The 20,621-nt window shown below is 39.5% G+C and overlaps 1 protein-coding gene across 1 annotated transcript in view; it reads right to left on the bottom strand.

Annotated features, from left to right (window-relative positions):
* Positions 1 to 20,270, bottom strand: part of stard9 (StAR-related lipid transfer (START) domain containing 9) — a 41,613-nt gene extending 21,343 nt beyond the window's left edge. The window contains exons 1-7 of the mRNA XM_028000544.1: positions 19,996 to 20,270; positions 17,692 to 17,761; positions 14,310 to 14,426; positions 1,753 to 1,869; positions 1,500 to 1,532; positions 1,326 to 1,387; positions 835 to 944 (exon numbers count right to left, since the gene is read on the bottom strand). Coding sequence (XP_027856345.1) covers positions 835 to 944; positions 1,326 to 1,387; positions 1,500 to 1,532; positions 1,753 to 1,869; positions 14,310 to 14,426; positions 17,692 to 17,761; positions 19,996 to 20,042 — 556 coding nt within the window. The 5' untranslated portion in view covers positions 20,043 to 20,270. The remainder of the gene's footprint in view (positions 1 to 834; positions 945 to 1,325; positions 1,388 to 1,499; positions 1,533 to 1,752; positions 1,870 to 14,309; positions 14,427 to 17,691; positions 17,762 to 19,995) is intronic.
* Positions 20,271 to 20,621: the final 351 nt, after the last annotated feature.

Raw genomic sequence — 20,621 nt, 5'->3', positions numbered from 1 at the left:
ATTCTTACTTAATTTTTTTCTTTTTACATGGGTTTAAATTTCTCTACTCATAAAAAAGCTTGTCTGTTAGGATTCAGATTAATAATCTGTTACAGAATCGAAACTTCAAAATCAACATAAAAACAAAAAGACTGACGGTAAAATATAGACCATCAATTTGAGATTTAGGCAAATAATCTCAAATTTAGATAAAAATTTGCTAAGTTGAAGTGTGTGTCTTCATGAGTGATGAAGGGGTTTGCTTGGAAGCAGAAGGAAATGACATCACTTCCTGTGGACAACTGGGATTTCTCCTGATGCAAACAATGAGTGGATGCGGGGATTTAAACACAAGCAGTTGCACGGTTTGGAAAATAAACAGATGTAGAACCAGAGGAAGTACAAACTCTGTAGAACTGATGTAACATTTTATGACTCTGAATTTGTCTTTAATATATCACATAAACCAAATTCTTCCTTATGATTACAGTTGTATAGCTCAAATTGACAGGCAAAAGCCCTTCTCAAAATACTCATCCATTTTTCTCTCAAAATCACTTTAGTTATATCAAGAAATTTAGCAGCTGAAATACAGGCCTCTACATAAATTATAAACGACTATGTGGTACCTTGAGTTTTTACCATAGGGGTATGCACCGAGTAGGAATATTTGAGTCCAAGAATAAATAAAACATCCCTCGGTTTTGGCGCAGTGAGGGGTGAAGGAGTTAAGCATGCCTACATAAATCCATCTCTGGCTAAAATAGCAAAGACTCTTAAAACCAAGCTTAGCCTTAGGAAGCACACAGTGTATCCTTGCTGTGAAACATTTAATATATTAAAAAGAAAAAAAACCTTCAACATATGGCCCCTTCTCAGGATGTTCTCTGACTCTAAGGGACGTCCGCTTCTTCTGCTCTCCTCTCAGTAGATCTCTTACACGCTCATTGTAGATCTCCAAAAAGCTTCAGAATAGAAGGTAAACATCAGATTCAAAACATCGTCAGAGATGGATAATTTGATGATGTGCATTTGATCTATGCTACAGCGGAGTTACTTCAACTGCAGGTCTGCCGTTGAGTATTGATTTTTCTAACATCGCACACTGACATGATGTTTTTCCAAGTCCATTGCTAAGGAATTGCATGATAGCCCCATTAGATTTAATCCAAAAACAAGATGTGACCCATTTCATACTTAATCAAGTGTTCTCTGATGTATTTACAAGACATCATGTGTGGGTCTTTTAATCATGACTTCCAGTCTGCATGTAAGATTCCTCTCCCGTTTCTTGAGTTTTTGTCAGCAAGTTTCATTTCAAAGAACAAAGTATCCCGCTGACCCACCTGATTTCCACTCTGCTTGAGTTTTGCCCGTCAGAGAAAGAGTCTTCAGGACAAAACAGACCCTGTAAAGGAGATAAGAGCTGAAAATGACCCAACACCAATAACCACCGCAAATCCAAAAGGAAAATTAACCACTTTCTTTATATTGCTACCTGCAAAAACGATATCTCCTACCTGACAAATGCGAGGTGTCAATCCAATGGACTCCTGTAAGACAAAGAGAAGGAACTTTAGCGCTTTTGCAAACTGATTGATGGATGAGTGGAATGATGAATGAACACAGTCAGATGGATGGATGGATGGATGGGTAGACAAACAAATTAGTCATTTTCTCCATAGAAGAAAATGTTTTATGAAGTTTGTCTTCTCGTAATATTAAAGCACAATTATTCTGATCACAATGCAAAGTTTATAGCATAGTCCTCACCGGTGTGCCCATCATGGTGTACGTCTTTCCTGATCCCGTTTGGCCGTAAGCAAACAAGCACACATTGTAGCCCTCAGATGCTCCGGCCAGCACCGACACACCCAGATCCTGGAAGACCTGAGGAGATTTGGAAGCACTACTTTAATCACAAACACATAAACAACTAGAGCACTGTGCAGACAGGGGGTTAAGATGATTCAGCAGAGTGTTGAATGGTAACAAAAACAGTGTAGGAAAAAATACGATTGCTGGAAGCATACATGAAAGTTTCTTTTAGTAAAAAAAAAAAATACTTAAGATCTTGTGGAGCGTTGAAGAGTTTACAGTGTTACAGCGAATGCCCTTGGTTTGAAACGCACTGTGTTTTTACAAGAGTGTAGCTCCTTCACCAAGGTTTTCTGATCACAATGAAGGTGGCATCAGGCCAGTCATGGGGAGGTACTGTTGCTTCCTGATGAAGTGTTTGTGCAAGGAGCAAGGAGGTCAGCTAATGCCCTGAGTAAACAACTTTGCAGAATGTGTATTTGAAGAAAACGTGACGGCCAAAAAGCTGAAAAATGCTTGGGTCAGGAAAATAAACAAGCTCACAAAGCATAGTTCTGAGACTGGGGATCCCAGAAAAAGGCCCTGTAAAAACAATCAGCTGAGGCCTTTTGTTTTCCTTTCTTCTTCTCTGAGCTTCAGAGGCAAAACCGAACCATCGCCATTTTAGACTGACACATATATCAACCATATTTCTTGAAAACCATGGTTCAATCTGCAAAAAGCGATCACCCAGAGGTCCATCCTAACAAAACGTCTCACGTACGAATCAAAAAACACAATCGAAAATCACTTCCCACGCCCAGCAGATGAACGCTGCGGACCATCTGCGTCTCCCTCTCTTGTCGTTGCTTGTGCAAATGTGAAGATACATGTGAAGTATTTGGCAGTTACAATTAAAAACAAACAAAACAATTTTTGAAAAATGACAAACATAACCATTTCCCGAAGGAATGTGTTCTCAATTGGAAACACAAACCAAAGGCAATACGTGCCTAAGGGAGTGGCAACCTGATCTACACACAGAGCGTTCTACCTCTGAACCGTAACACACCCTGGGATCAGTGAGGGGTCCCCTTTCCTGGCCGCAGGCTAAAGACTGGAACCTGGACAAGGAGAAATGGGCGCACATGTGGGGGAAAGTAGGAAAGCTCTCAAAGCTCCAACAAGCTCATAGATTTAAACACGGGTATATTTGCAATAAGAAGTCCTTTTTAATGTGACCATCATCCAATCTCAGGAGATGCGAGAAGCTTAAGTAGGATCTGACTGAGAGATGTTGTAAAAGCACCAAGAAAGTCTAAATGTCCTTCTTGAAAACATTAGTTTAATTATTTTAAATTAGTTTTAAACTACTCATTAGCCCGTTATTAAATGAAATGAGTAAAAAGTAACATTCAGGCTTTTCGTGGCTGTTACCGATTTGGTTGCTAGCTCTGATTTTGATTGATTCCAGTTTTTCCTCCAAGGGACTAGAACACAAAAACAAGAAAAATGTGCTTTGGGTTGTTTTGGGTAGTAGTTTTAAAGCCAACAGAAAATGAAGGAGCTTCATCATTACAAAGCATTTAGTTGATTGTTCCCAAACTAAAATAAAGAAAAAGCATCAAAGCACCTGCCGTTTGTTGATGCATTTTATCTATCTTTTATCCTTGATCTTGATTCATTGCCTGAAACCTGTTGACAATTTAGAGTCTGGCTTTTTTATGGAAACAAATGATCTTTTGCAGAACAAATACGAGCAAAACATAACTCAGTATCAATCTTCTGTTTTCTACATTTTTAAATCTCTATGTGTATATGCCCATTTTTTACGTGTTAATTGTCTGTCATAGTACCAGGAATGCGATCAGGAACTGAAAGAGCTAAATTTTATCCACTAATAAATTACTACCAATAGTAAAACGACATAACAATGTTATTCATTTCTTGCGAAACGTAAAATCATATCTGATTTGGAGTAAGCAGATCTGCTGATTTTTTTTAGATGACTGTGATTTGTCACAACCCAAGCACAAATGGGTGAAAGATTTTCATCCATCTCTAAGATTTATTTTACTCGTAAAAAGAGCAGCACACTTGCAGGGCTTCTGGTGGCCACTTTGAAAATAGATTATTAAGCCACATTTGTGTCCTTTTGGTTACTGTTGGATAGCCGATGGAAAATAATCCACGGACCGCAGGAGATATTCATCTTTAACGCCAGCTGAACCCAAAGGTTAATCTTCGACAAAATGAAATAAATAAGCTTATCGTCCACGCTTCGAAACAAAATAACAGATGTGTGATTACTGTAACAGACAAAAATATTTAGCTAAACTGCTAACCAGTTAGTTTTAAGAACACTGCTCACTATATACCAAATCAAACCGCTTTGAAGTAGCTAAATGCAACTTAGTAACGTAATCATTCCTGAAGCAATACGAATTAGGTGGGCAGGCTGAAAATGGTGGAATTTATTAGTTTTGATACATTTACTAAACAGGGGAATTTTATGTGTATGACGCGCCGATCAGTGATCAGTCCCAACTGAAGGAAAGGTTGTGGGTGATTGATCAATGCATCTTTATTACAACCAGTTTCCCAGAGCACAACAGAAACTTCAATGTTTCTATACGCATGGGTAAAAATTTTGATTTTATAATGTTAAAACAACATACTTTATGGAAAACATCTAAATCTAGTCACATAAAAGTGTGATAAAAGTGTGACGTCAAAGCATATCAAATAACTGTGACTCAATAACGGAAACCGTGACAATAAACGTCAATGCTTTTTACCTCCCACCTCTTGACTCTTGAATAAAGGTTTTAAGCACTTTCCTGTGTTGTCTTCATTCTGCATTTCAAAACAGACTCAGACTCTCTCCTCACTCAAACACAGAATAAATACAGCTCTAGTTAAAGTTGACCCTTTACACTCACTCTATAGGCGCCACAACAGTACCGAGGGTCCCCTTTGGCTCTTCACAAAGAGACGGACGTTTCCTTTAACTGTTCGCTCCTTTAGATCTGAAACTATTCTAACACAATTCCAATAGTTTTTCACCATAATTAGCATTTCTGTTTTTACTCTAAGTGAGAAAACCACTTAATGACCCCAGAAAAAAAAACTTTAACATAATCTCTGAATCCTGAAGGGAAATAATTCGGAGTTCACGAGTGTGTCTAGACAAGTAACGTCAGGCAACATTAAAAACAATACTATTGTTTATCATCGCTGTCACAACAAATTACAATCAAACTGTAATTTGTGCTCGAGCACTTTGTCTAACTTGGATACAATGGCCTTCTGTCACAACCTACTTTCAAAGTTTGAAATACCCCTGCAACACTGGGGGATATTTTTGGACTAACAAAGCAGGTGAGGTAAGAAGCAAGTTGCATTCTGGGTACTGAAATGTGCTACAGACTCAAAACGAAGCCGGGGAAAGAGCCTGGAGATAAAGTTATTGGGCCGGAGCCACGGAAAGAGAGCTGGCCAGTCGGAGTTCCGAAAACAACACAAGGGACAGACTAAACACATTCATGCTCAGCAAGGCTGTTCTCATCATCGGACCACTGCACACCACTGCCTTTCTTTGCATGTGTGTATGTTCACCCTGTTAAGAGCTTAAGCGGAAAAAACCTGGAAGACAAAAACAAAAGCCTCAAACTTTTGCTTCCTTTTCTGAGTAAAAAAATCATAGTCTTGCAATGAATGAAAGGAACAGGAGACCACAGATTTCCTTATTATGTAGGAAATGCAAATATGAGTGGTTAGAACAGAATGTAGGGATGAAACATGACTCTATGGTAAAAGCCCGAAAGAGAAAGCTTTCAGGTAACCCAACTACTAGGACAGCATTAGTCAAAGAAACAGCAAGAAGTTGACAACTCCGAACAAGACGGACAAGAGACACTGTGCAGAAGCGAGAATTTGCTGATAAGACAGACATATAATCATTATCTCGAAATTCCACAAATCTGCCCTTTATGGAATTGGAGACCAATCTTGAAGAAAAAGAGGTCTATAGCGCAGGGCTTTCTGGGTAAATGCAGCCAAAACAAACACTAGTGTAGTCTAGCGCTGGAAATGCCTTGTGGTCTTCAGCCAAAGACAAAAAAGAAATCCAAAAACCGCTAAAATGTGATGGTACTCCATTTTTGTTCATATTATGTGAAGAAGGAAGTCTTCTTCAGAGGTTTTCTTGTCATGTCCTTCAGTGGTTCTTGGTGCAGCGTCACCACAGGCAAGAAGGGAGGTGTTTCAAATGGTTTGGATCATTTGACACAGTGGAGTGTGAAATCGAACCGCACCAGCTGAGATGTAACAAATGTTGCAATTCTAGTCCCCAATCAAACAGAGTCTACCAGACTATCAGTTGTGAAAGCACCTTTCATGTGGCTCCACTGGTCGGTCTGACAAGTTCAGTCCATTTACCACGAAGGGCATACAGCAAATGTAACAGATGATCAGAGGAGACCAAAAAGACCAGTGTCCTCATGAACCTACTGACAAAGACTCAGTTTCACAACACAGCAGTAAATAAATAAATTTAAAAAATCACTGCCAGCCTTAAGTTGTAAAGAGAATGCTAGCTTGATAATAATCAAAATAAGGCATTAGATTCCAAGAGTTTGTAAATGTCCAACTGAGCTGGATCAGTGTTTTCTGAGAAAAGCAACGGTTCTAAAAGCAAGACTGGCATTTATCCCAGAGATCCAGGCTATAACGAGCACAGTGTTCAGCTTTAGTTTCAAACCATGGGAACAACAAAACTGAGCTCAGCTGCTGACCAATCAGCATGAAGAAAGAGTGCTTAAGAGCAATTAAGTGTTTGATAAACGTTGGAAAGGAGTGGAAATCTCAGCATACATACACAAGAAGATGGTTATTAGAGGTAAAGTAATAGTGTAATGCTTTTTTAAAGAGGCAGCTCCTGTAATCACTGGCTATACTAAATGCCAACTGCTGGTCTCTTTTTATGAGGCCTGTTTTACGCTAAACTCTGGATGGAAAAGTATTTAGCTGGTGTGTGTGTTTAAGATGTTGTCGGGGGGTGATGGCGAAAGGCCAGTGAGTCGTAACGTTCTATCATAATTAAAACCTGAAATGTTCAGAGCTTAAGTCAGGGTTGGAGCAGAAGTTAAAAATCCCTGGCTCCATAACTACCAAGATTAATCTTCTCTCGATAAATTTTAGTAGGAGAGCACAAATGCAAAAACAAGAAACTGGATGTAAAATCCGGCGTAACATGCTGTATAAGTCAAGTTAAATACTATTAAAAATGTTGCTGTCTGAGTCCAAGAGTGGACAGCTGCAGCAGAGGCGAGGGTCTCTCGGTTCTTGTCCCACGCTATCCAACTGGGTTACACAAACACAACAGCTGGGCCCAGAGCAAAACTAAATGCCTTTGTTTAGACACAGAAAAAAAAAATGTCACAGGAGATCCGTGTCCTTCCTGTGAGGAATATGAGTTCTAGAATTAGAGAGGAGTGGGGGGGAAAAAAAAAATCCAGGCTTAAAACCTGAAGACAATGAGGACAGGAGAGACGAAAATCGCATACAGCCAGAGGAGACAGGCAGGAAGCTGTTTGGCCAGAGTTCAACAATGCTATCATTTGTCACACTTGGACAGAATTTGTAGGTCAAATTAGCATGGAAGAGCAGCGGGGCTGTGGGAGAGGGAGCAGGGAGAGACATCTCATCATGGGAAGGTCTGTTTCCAAATGAACACCAGAACAAACAGGAATAGTCAAGAAGTGAAAGGAAATAAAGAACCAAGGTATTCCTCTTTACAGAAAAGACTTCAAAAATACAGTGAGATTAAAGACCAACAGAAGTATATCTGGAGACAGTTAAGGAGATTTGTTACTCCCTCCCCCAGGTCCTGTTGAAAGGGCCAAAGTGAAGCACTGTAAAGTTGAGTTACGAATCAGACTCTTTATGCAAGCCGGCAATGACTTCTCCAGGTTTTAAGACTGATGAGAGCCTTGGGGGATCTCCATAGGGTACAGCTCTATGACAGGTTTCCCCAGTGTGGAATGAATTGGGGAAATACTGGCATTCCTAACAGAATCTGGGCTGGATTATTAAACTCTGAGGATTGCTATAAACCATATAAGGGAAGAAAACTATGGAAAGAATTCCAGAGCTTAAGTGAGGGTTGAATAATATTATTATTATAATGAATAATTATTCATATTTGGAAATGTATATTCACGCTTTTTGGATGTAGTCCCACTTTGTGGCATTACAACCCCCAGTTTCAAAGTATTTTAGAGAGTTAATGTAAATTAACAGCACAAAGTTGTACACGATTAAGATGTGAATGGGTAAGAATAGTTTTACATTTTTTTAACAAATACAAATCCGATGATGTGTGCGTGCGTGTGGCCTTCTGGTTTTAGTCTACTCTGCATCAACAGAATCAGAACCAATCATGGGGAAGCAGCATTCAGGTTCTATGCTCCTCTAACAAAGTTCCAGAAAACTGCAAAACAGCTGAGTTCCTTTAAATCAAGGCTAAAACCCACCTATTTAGAAGCTAGTAGTAAAAAGTGAAAAATTGATCAACACATCTGATGTACAGTATATCTGCTTGATGATTTTGATGATGGCATTCGACAAAATGTAATGCTTATTGCTTGTTTCATAATTTGTGACTATGATGTTTTTATGATGCTATGCAAACAAACTCGACTTGAATTGGAAGAAACTGCCAACAAACAGCATGTGGCATCGTCTGCGCACAGTGACATACAAACCAGAGAATGTTGCAAAGGTTTGTGGCTGAACATAAACAATATTGCCGAAAGACTTTTTTTATACCTACATTTACACACATATGGACTTCAGTGGCATCCTGTTCTTTTGCTCCTCTTCTGAGAAGGCTTTCCAGAAGGTTTAGGAGTGTGTTTATGGAAATCTTGGCGCATTCTTCCAGAAGCACATCTTTGACACTGTGCAGACCTGTCAAGTTCTGCCATACTATACCTTTCCATGCTCATCATGCCTTGATGAGCTTGCAACGATGCAAAGTCATATTAGTAAAGGAAGAATCCATTGGGAGACTGTTTCTACATGAGATAAATGGGGGCATTAAATTATGCTATGCTGAAGCAGTTAGTGTTCCTTTCAGTGGGAAAAATGGTTGAGTTCAACCAGCCACGTTATTGGTTGAGGCCAGCCAATAACGTGTCAAGTAATATTGCGCCTTGGTATTTGCGCTACAGAAAAATCTGGCAGTAGGTGCTAATTTTCTAAATTCAAATGAAAGATTTTGTTTAGCAAAATATTTTTGCCTCTACGGATGTAGAAAAGAATACTTAAAATATATATTTTATTATTACCTAGTCTTATGTGGGTTGTATCAAATTTTTTTTTCAGTTTTCAGTTTCAAGAATCAACTGTTTTTGTTGATGTTTCTTTTTTTTAAGGTGTAACAAACTAAGGTGTTGCCAATTCACAAAAAGATGCCCCCTAACTACATCTTGCACAAGGCTACCGAAAGCTACAATTGGCACTCTCGGTAGCTATTGACTCTGCAGAAAGTTGGTGACTTCTGAGGACTATACAGCGTTCACTGGCCCTTCTCTTTGACGTAGGTGGTCTGCCATTATGTGTCTGAGTTTCTGTACGTTAAAATTGCTCCCACTTTGTTATACAAACAGTTTGTGGAATATTTAGCATCTGGAAAATTTGACAACTGAACTTACTACACAGGTGGGATCCAATCACAGTACCATGTTAAAATTCACTGAGCTCCTGAGAGCGCTGCATTCTTTCAAAGGTGTTTGTAGAAGAAGCCTGCATGCATAGGTGCTAGATTTTATGAACGAAAGGGTTGAAATTTTGGTTATTTGGTGTGTCTTCTGGTGGGAAATGTCCTTGAACTGTCACCAGGATGTGAGTTCCTCTCAAGAAGTCTTTATCCCTCATTTTAAACCTCGGTCATTGCTAATAGAAAATGTTGCGGGGCGTGGCTTCTGCGTTGTTGACAGCTTGCGGTTTATTTGCTCTCGTATTTGTGGCCAACTCTTAACCATTCTTTTGGCTTTCGCTCCAGCTATGAGTTGAGGCGGACTGGATTCTCACACGCGCATGAAGGATTAATTCAGGACACAGGAAAACTATTCTTCTCCACTCGGCTGCACCACTGACACACAGACCTAGAAACAGTGTGAGCAATTCAAATCTTGCCCTGCATCGAGAGAGAGAAAAAGGAGAAGGAGGGGGAAAAACCCCAGCAAACTGACTTCATTTGGCAGTGATGAAAAAGCGCTCCAAGCCAAGTCCTCAGCAATGACGTCTATACAGTGGGATTTAACTGTGAAAAATTACTTTGCGAGGCAGCTGTGACTTTGGCCAATGAGAGCAGGAGGGGGAGCTGCACAGGCAACGGGGACCCCCCAGTCCATTTCCTCTTCTTTCTTTCCCTCCTCCGTTACTTATCGAATTCACAATGTCACTCACTCTCCATCCTTTTTCCTCTTCTCTTGCAATTCCCTTTTCTCGTGTTGTTGTCGGGCACAATAAATAAGCTCGGGGTTTCCGTTGTGAAGTTGTGGAAAAACTAAACAGAGCTCGCATTTAGTCAACAGCCATAACTTGTTGTGCTGCTTTAAATCTACAGCTGGTTACCATTATCGATTTTGACTCCCATCCAAGAGCAACTCTGTTCACCGGGCAAAACGTCCTTACCATCATCATTTCCCAAAAGGAAAGCAATCAGAGACTAAACTGAAACATATTTACACCTGACATAGACCCCTCGCAGAGTGACGTCACGCATGCAAGATCCTGCCCTCCATCTCGATGCTGGAGGGCAAAAAGCTGCTCGCTGATGATGACTACCATTGGTTTTATCTGTTAAATTGTCAATATAAAGCGCAGATTCTTAAATGTAAATATGAGATATTTAAAAAAGAGACGCAGTACTTTGTTACCAATTGTCAATACTACAACAACTAGATAACAAGGTCAGGAAAACGTATGTAAAAAAAAAAATAGCGAGGGAAAGGAAGTAGGTCAGTCATTTATTTGACTTTGACAACCTTAACGTGCAGATGGAATGTGGAATTTGGAATGTTTCAGTTCAGTTACAAAATTTTAAAAAATAGTATTGACAGATAATCAGCAGAGCGAGTGTTTAACTTAGCTAATCAACCACCGCTGTGTTAGATTAGCTAATGCCGGAGGTAGCTAATCTACCACAGCGATCACTTATTAATATTTGTAAAATAAAGATCATGCCTAAAAACTGTTCTGATCTTTGCGTGTCTGAGTGTTTTTTGGTGTTTAATCCTGATGCGTTAGTGGCGTTGCTGTCAGTTGCTAGGGCAACAAGTCTGTGGTTTTGAGTTGCTCTTCATTGCTTTTTCTGCATTATTTTTTCCTTGGCTGAGGCACACTGCACTGAATTAATAATACCTACATCTCCAGGTTTCATTTAGGTAATGGAATTGTTCTACGGCAGCAGCACAGCTACGGATGGCTTGTAAAAGAATAGTCTTTTAGCCCTCCAGCATTGAGCACATGTGCAATATTTCCAGATGCAAACAATAACAGTTTTAATATTGTGCCAAAAAGTATTTTCACCTCTGAACTTGTTCATTCAGTCCCCCTGTTTTCCTTCAGGGTTTGTTTGTATATTTAGCTCAATTCATCTTCCCATCAGCTCTGACCAGCTTCCCTGACTCTGCTAAACAAAAACACCCTGCAAAATGATGCTCAAGCTGTTTTGCAATGCTAGTTTTTCACCACACGAAGCATTTTGTACGTAGATTCAATTGTAATCTTTCAAGAATTGCTTTGTTTTTGACAACTTAACCACAAGGGCTAGACAACCTGGTGTCCAGTTGCGAGCTGATGATGTATGCAGCTCCTCCAGAGTTACCATGGCTGCTTCTCTGATTAATGTTTAGGTGGTTACCATATCAGTTGTGTCATACACTTTCCATTTTCAGATGGTTTTTATGATGTTCTCTAATAGAGAACGTCACACCACCAGCTGTGTTTTTATTCTGCATTTTCATTGCATTAAGTGTTTTTCTTCGAGGTTTTTTTCTTTGTCATTTCAAAGTCCAAGTCTGCCATGAGTCAGGTTCCTTCCTGTTAAATAGGAGTCTTTCCTTTCCACTGTCACCGCACAGTATGGAGAATTGTTGCAAAGTTAATGACTCGATGCAATCAGCTGTGTTTCCTTAGTTAACTTTTTACAACTTGGCATTTATAACAATGGTTGAATTGGAATGTAGGTAATTGAATCCGGATCTGTCCAAATGACTAGAATGAATTGCCTACTTAAATGCAAATTGGATCTGTTTGTCTTGTAAACTGCATTAAGACTGCATTTATTGTGAACCGGTGCTCTATAAAAAGACATTAACTCAGATTATTGTGAGATTATTGTGTGTCGGTCTGTCACATAAAATCTCAATGAAATTACATTGAAGTTTATAACTGTAACACAATGAAAATGCAAAATAGTCAAGGGGGCACTGTTTGTCACTTTTCCACCATTCATTTCTGATGGCACTGCAGATGAAAATCCCACATAGTAACAGGTGTAAGCTATCGCTTGACAATATTTACTGGATGGATATGAGCTGGAGGGGCTATCTGGCCTGTTTTGAGATAGTGCAGGACTGGAAAAGCCAGACCTTAGAACCCGTTCCTCCTGTATCTCATTGCATCCCCTTGGTTCATATAAAGTTCCAGCCTCCAAAGGGAATACAATGTAAAACAGAAATAATTGCCATTCCTTCTCTGCAGTAGAAAATGTGTGGGAAACAACAGCAGTTGGCAAAAATAGCATCGACTCATCAAGCTGAAAGAAGCAAATAAAATTTAAAAAAGTACAAAATGAAAAGAGGGCAATGAGATCAAATGGTTCACAGAGCACTGTCGGAAATGTAGCTACAAAGACGAAATCTGCCAAATGAAGGGTTTTCTAAAAGCTATTTATCTGTTGAAATAATTAGGAGTGACTCGAAATGTTTCAGCACGCCCCGATAAATCTTGCTTCTTGTTCTGCACAGTATTTCTCCTCTTTACTGCTTTTAATCAAACGTCATGCAACGGAAAAATATGCCATTTTAAATATCAGCGGATTCTTAGCGGCTAATGTTGCCACGCTAGCACAGAAGGCCCTTTGTTAAACAGACAATTCTTAGTGCAGGAAAAGAGGTCAGATTTAAAATCCACCAGCTCTGTCCTCCACGAGTGCTCGGTCGCCCACCCAGGGTCATCAGAGGAATGCCTTCAGGCAAGCAGGCCACTGTGAGTGGACATTTTCTGCACAAGACAGAGGAAGATAAAGCCAGAACCAGAGCATGGTGGGGGGAAAAAAAAGGAAAACAAGTGCTGAGATGACTGTATCTGTCCGCTCAGTGGAGGCCATGTCTTTCTAAAGCCGTACAAAGGCAGCTGTGACATGAGGGGAGAGGGTGTGGCAGAAGAGTAAACTTAAAGAACAAAGAGGAGAAAAACTGAAGTAAACTCGCTACACTGGTTTAAGATTTACTAACTAAAAGCTTGGATGGAAAAAAAATAATAAAAAAACTCAATTTAAATTCAGGAAAAGAAATTTCCTGAAATAGAATGAGCTTTATCTTTATCTCCGCCCCGTCTCAGGTTCCAGAAACACCCTCCAATCAAAGCCGCCCGAAGATATCTAATCGCCCCAATCACAACCAGGACATGAAAAGCCTGCTGACTCTAGACACGCAACTTCTGAGGCAAACAGACTTCTGGGCAACAGATGGAGCTGATATCATATCCCCGAGTGACCATCTGTGTGAAACTAGCTCAACACACACCCCTTCTCGTATTTTTCTCCCCACAAGGATGGCGATTTTCTATGTGCCTCTTTTTACAGAGATGACACGTGAGATTGTGGACAAAGCTTAAATCAGCAGCAACATGACCTTCGGCCATAATAGGACACAGAAAAAGACGCCTAAATATGAGAGCACACGATGTGCGGCTGCAATTAACGATTACATTAGCAATAAATTAATTTATTATTCTGCCAATTAATTGATTAATCGCATATTTAAAAAATTGGCATTCTGCAAATTTTTTATTGAAGCCTTTTTTGTACAATATTAGAAATTAATTTTACATAATTTAAACAGGGTGAAGCAAAAACTATGGCTCTTGAGAGTTTTGGGCTGACCATATTAACAGACAAATGTGTTTCCCATCTTAAATGCAGAAAGTAAATATTTGTTGTACATTTTTGGATTAATTACTGTTCTGAGTATGTTGTTCTTTCAACAACTGACCTTTTTCTGAGTCTGTATATTCCAGTTAATGATCACGCAGTTACTCAATTAGTTGACGATTGATTATTTCAATAATCGATTCATCACAATTAATCATTTCAGCCCTAATACAAAGTATTGCCGATCACCATGTCTCCCTTTAAAAAAGACAGTGAAGCTGGCCAGATGTGGGGGGAGCTAAAATATAAGGCAATCCTGGAAGAAAATCAGTAAGGTCAGTCAGTTTTTCAGTAAGGTCGTTACCTCCTCCTGCGAAGCGTAGTGAGGGTCTGCAGTCTCCACCGACCAGTAGCAGTAGTCAAAACAAAACTCCAGAAGCTTCTCCCTGGAATCTACCGCTCCCTCTGAACGCCCATCCAACTGCGGAGAAGAGACAGAAGACGAGCAAATTAGGGATGCAGCTAACAGTTATTTTGGTAATCGATTATTCTATCGATTATTCTATCGATTATCGATCAACCGACACATGCTGCAGTCTTTTCATTTGCCTTTTTCATATATTATAAATGCATTAAAAGATGCAATTAAACAAATAATTTAATTCCGTTTTTAAGTTAAAAAAAAAAAAACACTGTTTATTGCCTCGAAGGCAATAACGTAGCATTTCTTCAATAAATTTGAATCGGATGAAGCTAAAACTTTGCCACTTGAGGAGTTTTAGCTTAAATATATTTATAGACGATGGTGTTTTCATCTTAAACGTAAAACTTATATATATATTTTGCACAGTTTTGGATAATTACTGCTCTGAATATATTGTGTTTTTAGCAAAAGACCTTTTTTTTTAGTCTGTATATTCCAGCCGATAATTAATCAACTACAACATTAGTTGACGATTAATTCAATTATCGCTTCAGCACAATTAATCCAATCTTTATGCTCATCAAAATAGAGTTGAGAGTTCAATTAAGTAATAATTAATTCACAAAGTGAAAGAAAGAGCAACAGCCAGTGTAGCACTCTACTTCACTGCATATTGACAGGCTTTACACAGAAAGGCGGTCTCTGATTTTTAGTAACAAGGACTAAGGGGGAAAATAAACAAAATAAATCACTGTGATAAAACCCAACACAACATGTTGTGTCAATGGGCCAACTACAGAGTGGAATCGCAAGCAAGCTGTTTCCACTCATTAGCAATGCACTTACTCCTGCAGTCCCCGATACGCCTCAGCGCACTGACACTCGCCCACCTTTCTGCTTACTATGAGTGAATAATGAGTCGAGGTCAAACAGCGCAGCAGGATTTTTAGCGAGCAATCTGATTTCAGTCCAGCCTATCAGCAACGCTTCTAAAAATCACCGCTCAACTTAGAAACTGATCTCGGCTTAAACTGATGGCTCAGTTTGTTCAGATCGCTCAGGATGAATCTTCGCCAAACCGCCCAGTTAAAACCTACATATATAAATGAGACTGTTAAAACTATGATTAAAGAGTGATTAAAGACTTTGATCTTTGATGTTTACTATTGGAGAACTCACGGAAAGGGAAGCTTTACTTTTATGACTGCAGAACAAAATGGCCGTACGTCTTTTTGAAATGTTGCCGCTCTGTCGTTTGCTCCCGTTAAGACTTAGGTAGTGATTTGAATCAACTTAATTTGTCAAACATACTTCAGAGCAACCTGTTGTATTAAAAGTTTGAATTATTTTGATTAGGCTGCTTTTAAAACATTGCATTTTTTAACAAATATAAACATGACTTAGTTTAATCGCATATCCTAGCCCTCTAGGGGCTGTTAGATTTTGCTATTGTGCCCTATTTTTTGTATTTGCAACTTAGTTGTACATCCATTTCTGGGGTATGTTAAAAATTTAGGGATAGCATTTCCAAAAAAATGTTTTAAACCATTTACATATACAGTACATACTAAAACAACTTTGTAATGGTCCTCAATTTTCCACCTTCTTTGAACTTCTGTCAACTCCTTTTGTTAACTTGCAAGAATTAGTCATTTCTCTTAAAGTAGAGAAACATACAGTGTAGAAAATGGAACAGTTTGTTTAGAAAGACTCAATTTAGGTTAAATTCTTATTTTATGGACTAAGTACTTAAATTCATAGAGCTTTCATTCATAATTTAGGCACACAACAGGGCTGCCTCCTTAGTTTATTTGATCAAACCCAAATTAACATCACTTCAACGCAGGCAACACTGACAATAAAGTTTCCCGTCATGCTGATGGTAAATTGCTGTTTAGGTCAAAAACCTTTCGTACCGTTGCCGTATTTGTTGTCATCACTTAAGTAGTTTGGTTACTGTACAAGTTTTAAATGGAATTCAACAAAGCTAACTTTTGTTTTTTAAATTAAGACTTTCCATAAATTGGATCTGTCTAACCTACCATTTGAAAATAACAGCAATTTACCTATTAATGAATCAACATAACAAGAAAGCACAAACATTCCCTTGAAGGAAACCTTTTAAAACTAATACACTAAATGAAAGTGGGAGTCTTATTTTTCAAGAAAAGTACTTTGAGGAAGAGTAAATAAGGCTGTGGAAGACCCTGGTCAGAGCTGGATGACTTTATCATCGAAGCAGATTCTCTTCTAATGACTTCGACTTAGGGCAGAGCCAAACTCACAATGCTGGTTTTATCTGTCTTGCCTAAAAGATTGACCACTTAGCCTTTCTGTGCTTTTAGGAAATCTGACAAGGGATACATGTAGCGAGAGGGAAGAGTCGAGAGGAACGGCAGCCAACGTCAACTATCTTGAGCAAGCCTCAAGTCTCTTAAGTTACAACTGAAAAGTTGTCCAACACTCCCTTTTTTTTAAAAGTCCTTCTTGTTTTATTCAAGTCAGAGTCAATTACTTTTTATAGCCTGTATCGCTTGCTCTCTATAGTAGTCCCTGTAAAAAGTCATCTGTGCTTTATTCCGCCTCAGATCCTTCAAAACTGCCCCCCTTTCCCTAAATAATTACTCCCAGGAGACCCTCTAAAGGCGTGGAGTTTGGCTTTTTTTTTTTCCATGGCGGAGGGAGGCCATATGTGGTTCGTCTCTTGCCACATCATTTACAGCAGACTTTGACTCCCCCACACCCAACCCCTCCACAGAAATCTGTGCTTAGAAATGGAAATGTAAACAAAAAAAAACAGGTTCTCTTGAAGGAAAGAGGTTGAGTGGCACATGCTTACCAAGCACGAAGGTAGTTTTACCTGTGAAAACGTGTAGCAGAGTTTTATCATCTTGACACTTGAACAGATATTGTGACAAGGCGGAGAAGCTCCTGCAATTATTGACTTTAATAGAAGTTTAATAAAACATATTCCGCATTTAAATTACTATAAAATCAACAACAAAGCTGTTGTTTTTTTTTTTGCAAGAGGATTAATAAGTTAGATTCTACATTAAATCACCTAATTAACAATAACGCTTGTGGCTGTTCCAAACCGCACGCGCTTGACAGGAAGCTGCTCTAAATGTGTCGGCACAAGCTCAAAATGAACCGTAAACAGCAGCGACGTCGAGCAGGAAGACGCTGATCCGAGGCTGTAAACATCCTGTTGTTGTGATCGACTCCCTCTGCATCGCTGCTCAGAAACGAATCTGATCCAATCGACAAAGAAATTCCGAACTGAAGCTGGATCTGAAAAGGTGTCTCTTGCCGAAACACTCACCTTCACATTTCGGATCCGGACTAATTTATCGTCCACCTGAACGGCTAGCTTTCCTCCAACGGCGCTCTCCCTGTGGATGAGATGAAACCGTAAACGATTGGAGGCAATTTAGGTGCGAGTGTATGCGCAGAATGCTGACGAAAGTGGAGAGATTAATTAGAGTTCAGAGAAAATGTAGACGGACAAGAGGTTTGTGAAAGCATTTATGCTGTTTAACCATTACACATTTTTGTCAGATTAGATCTACAAGTTGAATATGCTGAAATGGTACTGCTGGGATCAGCATCTCCAAATCTAGCAACAAACCGGACAAAGGGTTCGAGAACATTTCCCCGTAGGCTCATACTTTATCATTACCAGATTTACTATTTTAAATAGGTTTAAATTTCTCCTTTTTTACTGAGATTCCCATAACAGAGAGGGTGTCCAGATACATTTAGGCAAGTTCCCCCTCACTTAGGTCATCACATGACAGCAAATGAATCTTTGTGTGTGTGATCCATGGAATCGACAAACAAGAGTCCGACTGACCACTTTCAAATTCGAATGAAAACAGACCCCCGTGCTCTTCAGAGACTTTCACTGGTAAGGTAGCTTTGAGCTGTTTCCACAAAGTTGAAGAAAAAAAAAAAATTGTGTGCACACTCTGAACCAGGGAGTGCGCGTGTGTGTGTATCATCCCAGCTGTGTGTGCTTCAGCAGCTGGACTGATGCAACACAAAGGAAACCAAATGCAATACGAAGCTGAGAGAACTCGGATCTCTAGGAGCGATGACGGCTGCGGTGCAAACACTCCGTTGTCGGTCGTTCGGTCGGGATGGGGGAGGCCGGGTCAAACCAAGAGGTAGTTTTCTCCTTGTGCTTCAGCACGTGGAACTCATTTTGCTAACTCCAGCAGAGGCCCAACCCAAAACCGCCAACCTTGAATGTCAGGCTCTAAACAGCGTGGAGGGGAAGAACTCTTTGAGTGGAAAACATTAAACTGTAAAAAAAAAAAAAAGAAGAAGAAAGAAAGAAAAAGAACGAGAAATCCAGTTTCCATGTTTTTTATGGATGTGAGATGCTACCCATATTCCCAGGAGGCATCCACTGCTTCCTACTGGTCAGCGAAAACAATGAGTAACACACTTGTGAATGAGAAACACAACTAAAGGTTGGTGGCAGTGGTAAAAATATAAGGAAGGATACACATCCTTTGCTTCATAAATAGAGCAGAGAACAGTGAGAACGTCACAATCATACAGTAACTCAGGAAGGACAGATTTGCATTACAGAGCACTGCACATTTGGTATAGATCATCCTTTTGTTATGCAAAGTAGGAGGGTGTCCAACTCAAACAATTATTCACCCTGTCTTTCTTTGCAGGATTAATGCTTTGTTATGGAACGGTAGTTTCCTACAGCCAAAGCAATTCTGCAAGAGTTCAAAGAAACTCCACGCATTGCTAAGAAACCTTTTTATTCAACATCCTGCACCAATATTCCTGATAAGGTCAAAGAAGGTCCAAAGGAGAGCAAAGCAACTTCACAGCCTCAGACATTTTTTGGCTGTATAATTCAAACCTAATATTAAAAAAAATCTATTCTTTGATACAGCAAAAAAAAAAAAAGAAGCTTTAGGCCTTAGTTTAACTGAGACCTTAAGTGGACGAATTTTAAGTTCAACAGCACACCTAAAACTTTATTTTTAAGTGTTTTTTTCATAGTTCAAGGGGACATTAACATTTTTATACAAAAAAATCTATTTATTAAGCAGATATAACTATTAAGTATTTTCATAAAAGTAAGAACGACATTTTTTATTCTAATAAAAAAGAAAAAAATAGCATAAATCGCTTACACTAAAGAAGCTATGCGTGAACCCGCCACCTGGTGGCCATTTTGCCAACATATTAAAAACAATTAAAGTCAATATAAAAATCAATTAGCTTTGAAGCCACTAGTTACTTCCCTGATACCGTTTAAAGTATACAATTTAATAACCTTAAAGTCCTAATATTTCTACTCAGAAACGTACTTATTCAACACAATGAGTGGATTCAGACTCACTGACAGCCACAGTAATTACTCGGCATCTGCACCACTTGTTACCACTAACTGACCAGCTAGCTTAACAGTTGTTCACGAAAGAGACGCACGAAGAAAGTGTGGCAGGACTAACGATACACAACATGAGGAATGTCCCACCTCTGACAGCACTCACTACACCTAGTCACAAAGAGGAAGAAGACGACCACGGCAGTCTAGAAAAGGCAAATACATCAGGCGTAGGTGACTTAAGCATTAATAAATGAGCTAACTTACCTGGCGTTGAGAGGTCGGACCCGTACGGCGACTTTAACGTTTGCCATGATGCGGCCGCCTTGGTTCGACGCAGCTCAGCAGCTGGCTGGGACCGAGTGGGGGAAAACTAGCGGACCTCCCGTCACCATGCCGAGTTTGGTGAAATATTAATTTGAGAAAAGCGGCAGAGCGGGAAAAAGTCACAGCTCAAGTCGTCCTGTTGAACTGCTGTCCCGCTTTAGGTCGAACCGCCCGCCGCATCCCTCCAGAACTCTCCACGGAGAACTGGAACTTCCTCCTGGACAGACATGGAAGGGGAGGGACGAGATGCTGCTAAACACCCCTCCCTCTAAGCCATATTTCAATCTGCACGAGTTGTCTGTTAGGATTTGAATCCTAACTGTTTTGCGTTTTTGAACAGTATATCTGGCGGTAATATCTTAGTTATTTGTGAAAATAACTGCATGTGCGTCTCTCTCCTTCTCTAATATTTGACATGCCAAAAGCATTTACTTATCCTGCTTTACATTTCCAGCGTTCTGTCCTTTTTAAATAATAACAATAATAGTAATAACTTAAAAGTATAAATACAAGAATTCACAATAAATTTATTCAAAAGAAGGAAAACTGATAAGTGGATGGAGAAA

This window comes from Xiphophorus couchianus, chromosome 19 (genome assembly GCF_001444195.1).
Source record: "Xiphophorus couchianus chromosome 19, X_couchianus-1.0, whole genome shotgun sequence".
In the NCBI taxonomy this organism is placed as follows: Eukaryota; Metazoa; Chordata; class Actinopteri; order Cyprinodontiformes; family Poeciliidae; genus Xiphophorus; species Xiphophorus couchianus.
The sequence above is the reverse complement of the archived record's forward strand: the minus strand, read 5'-3'. Positions and strand labels throughout refer to the sequence as shown.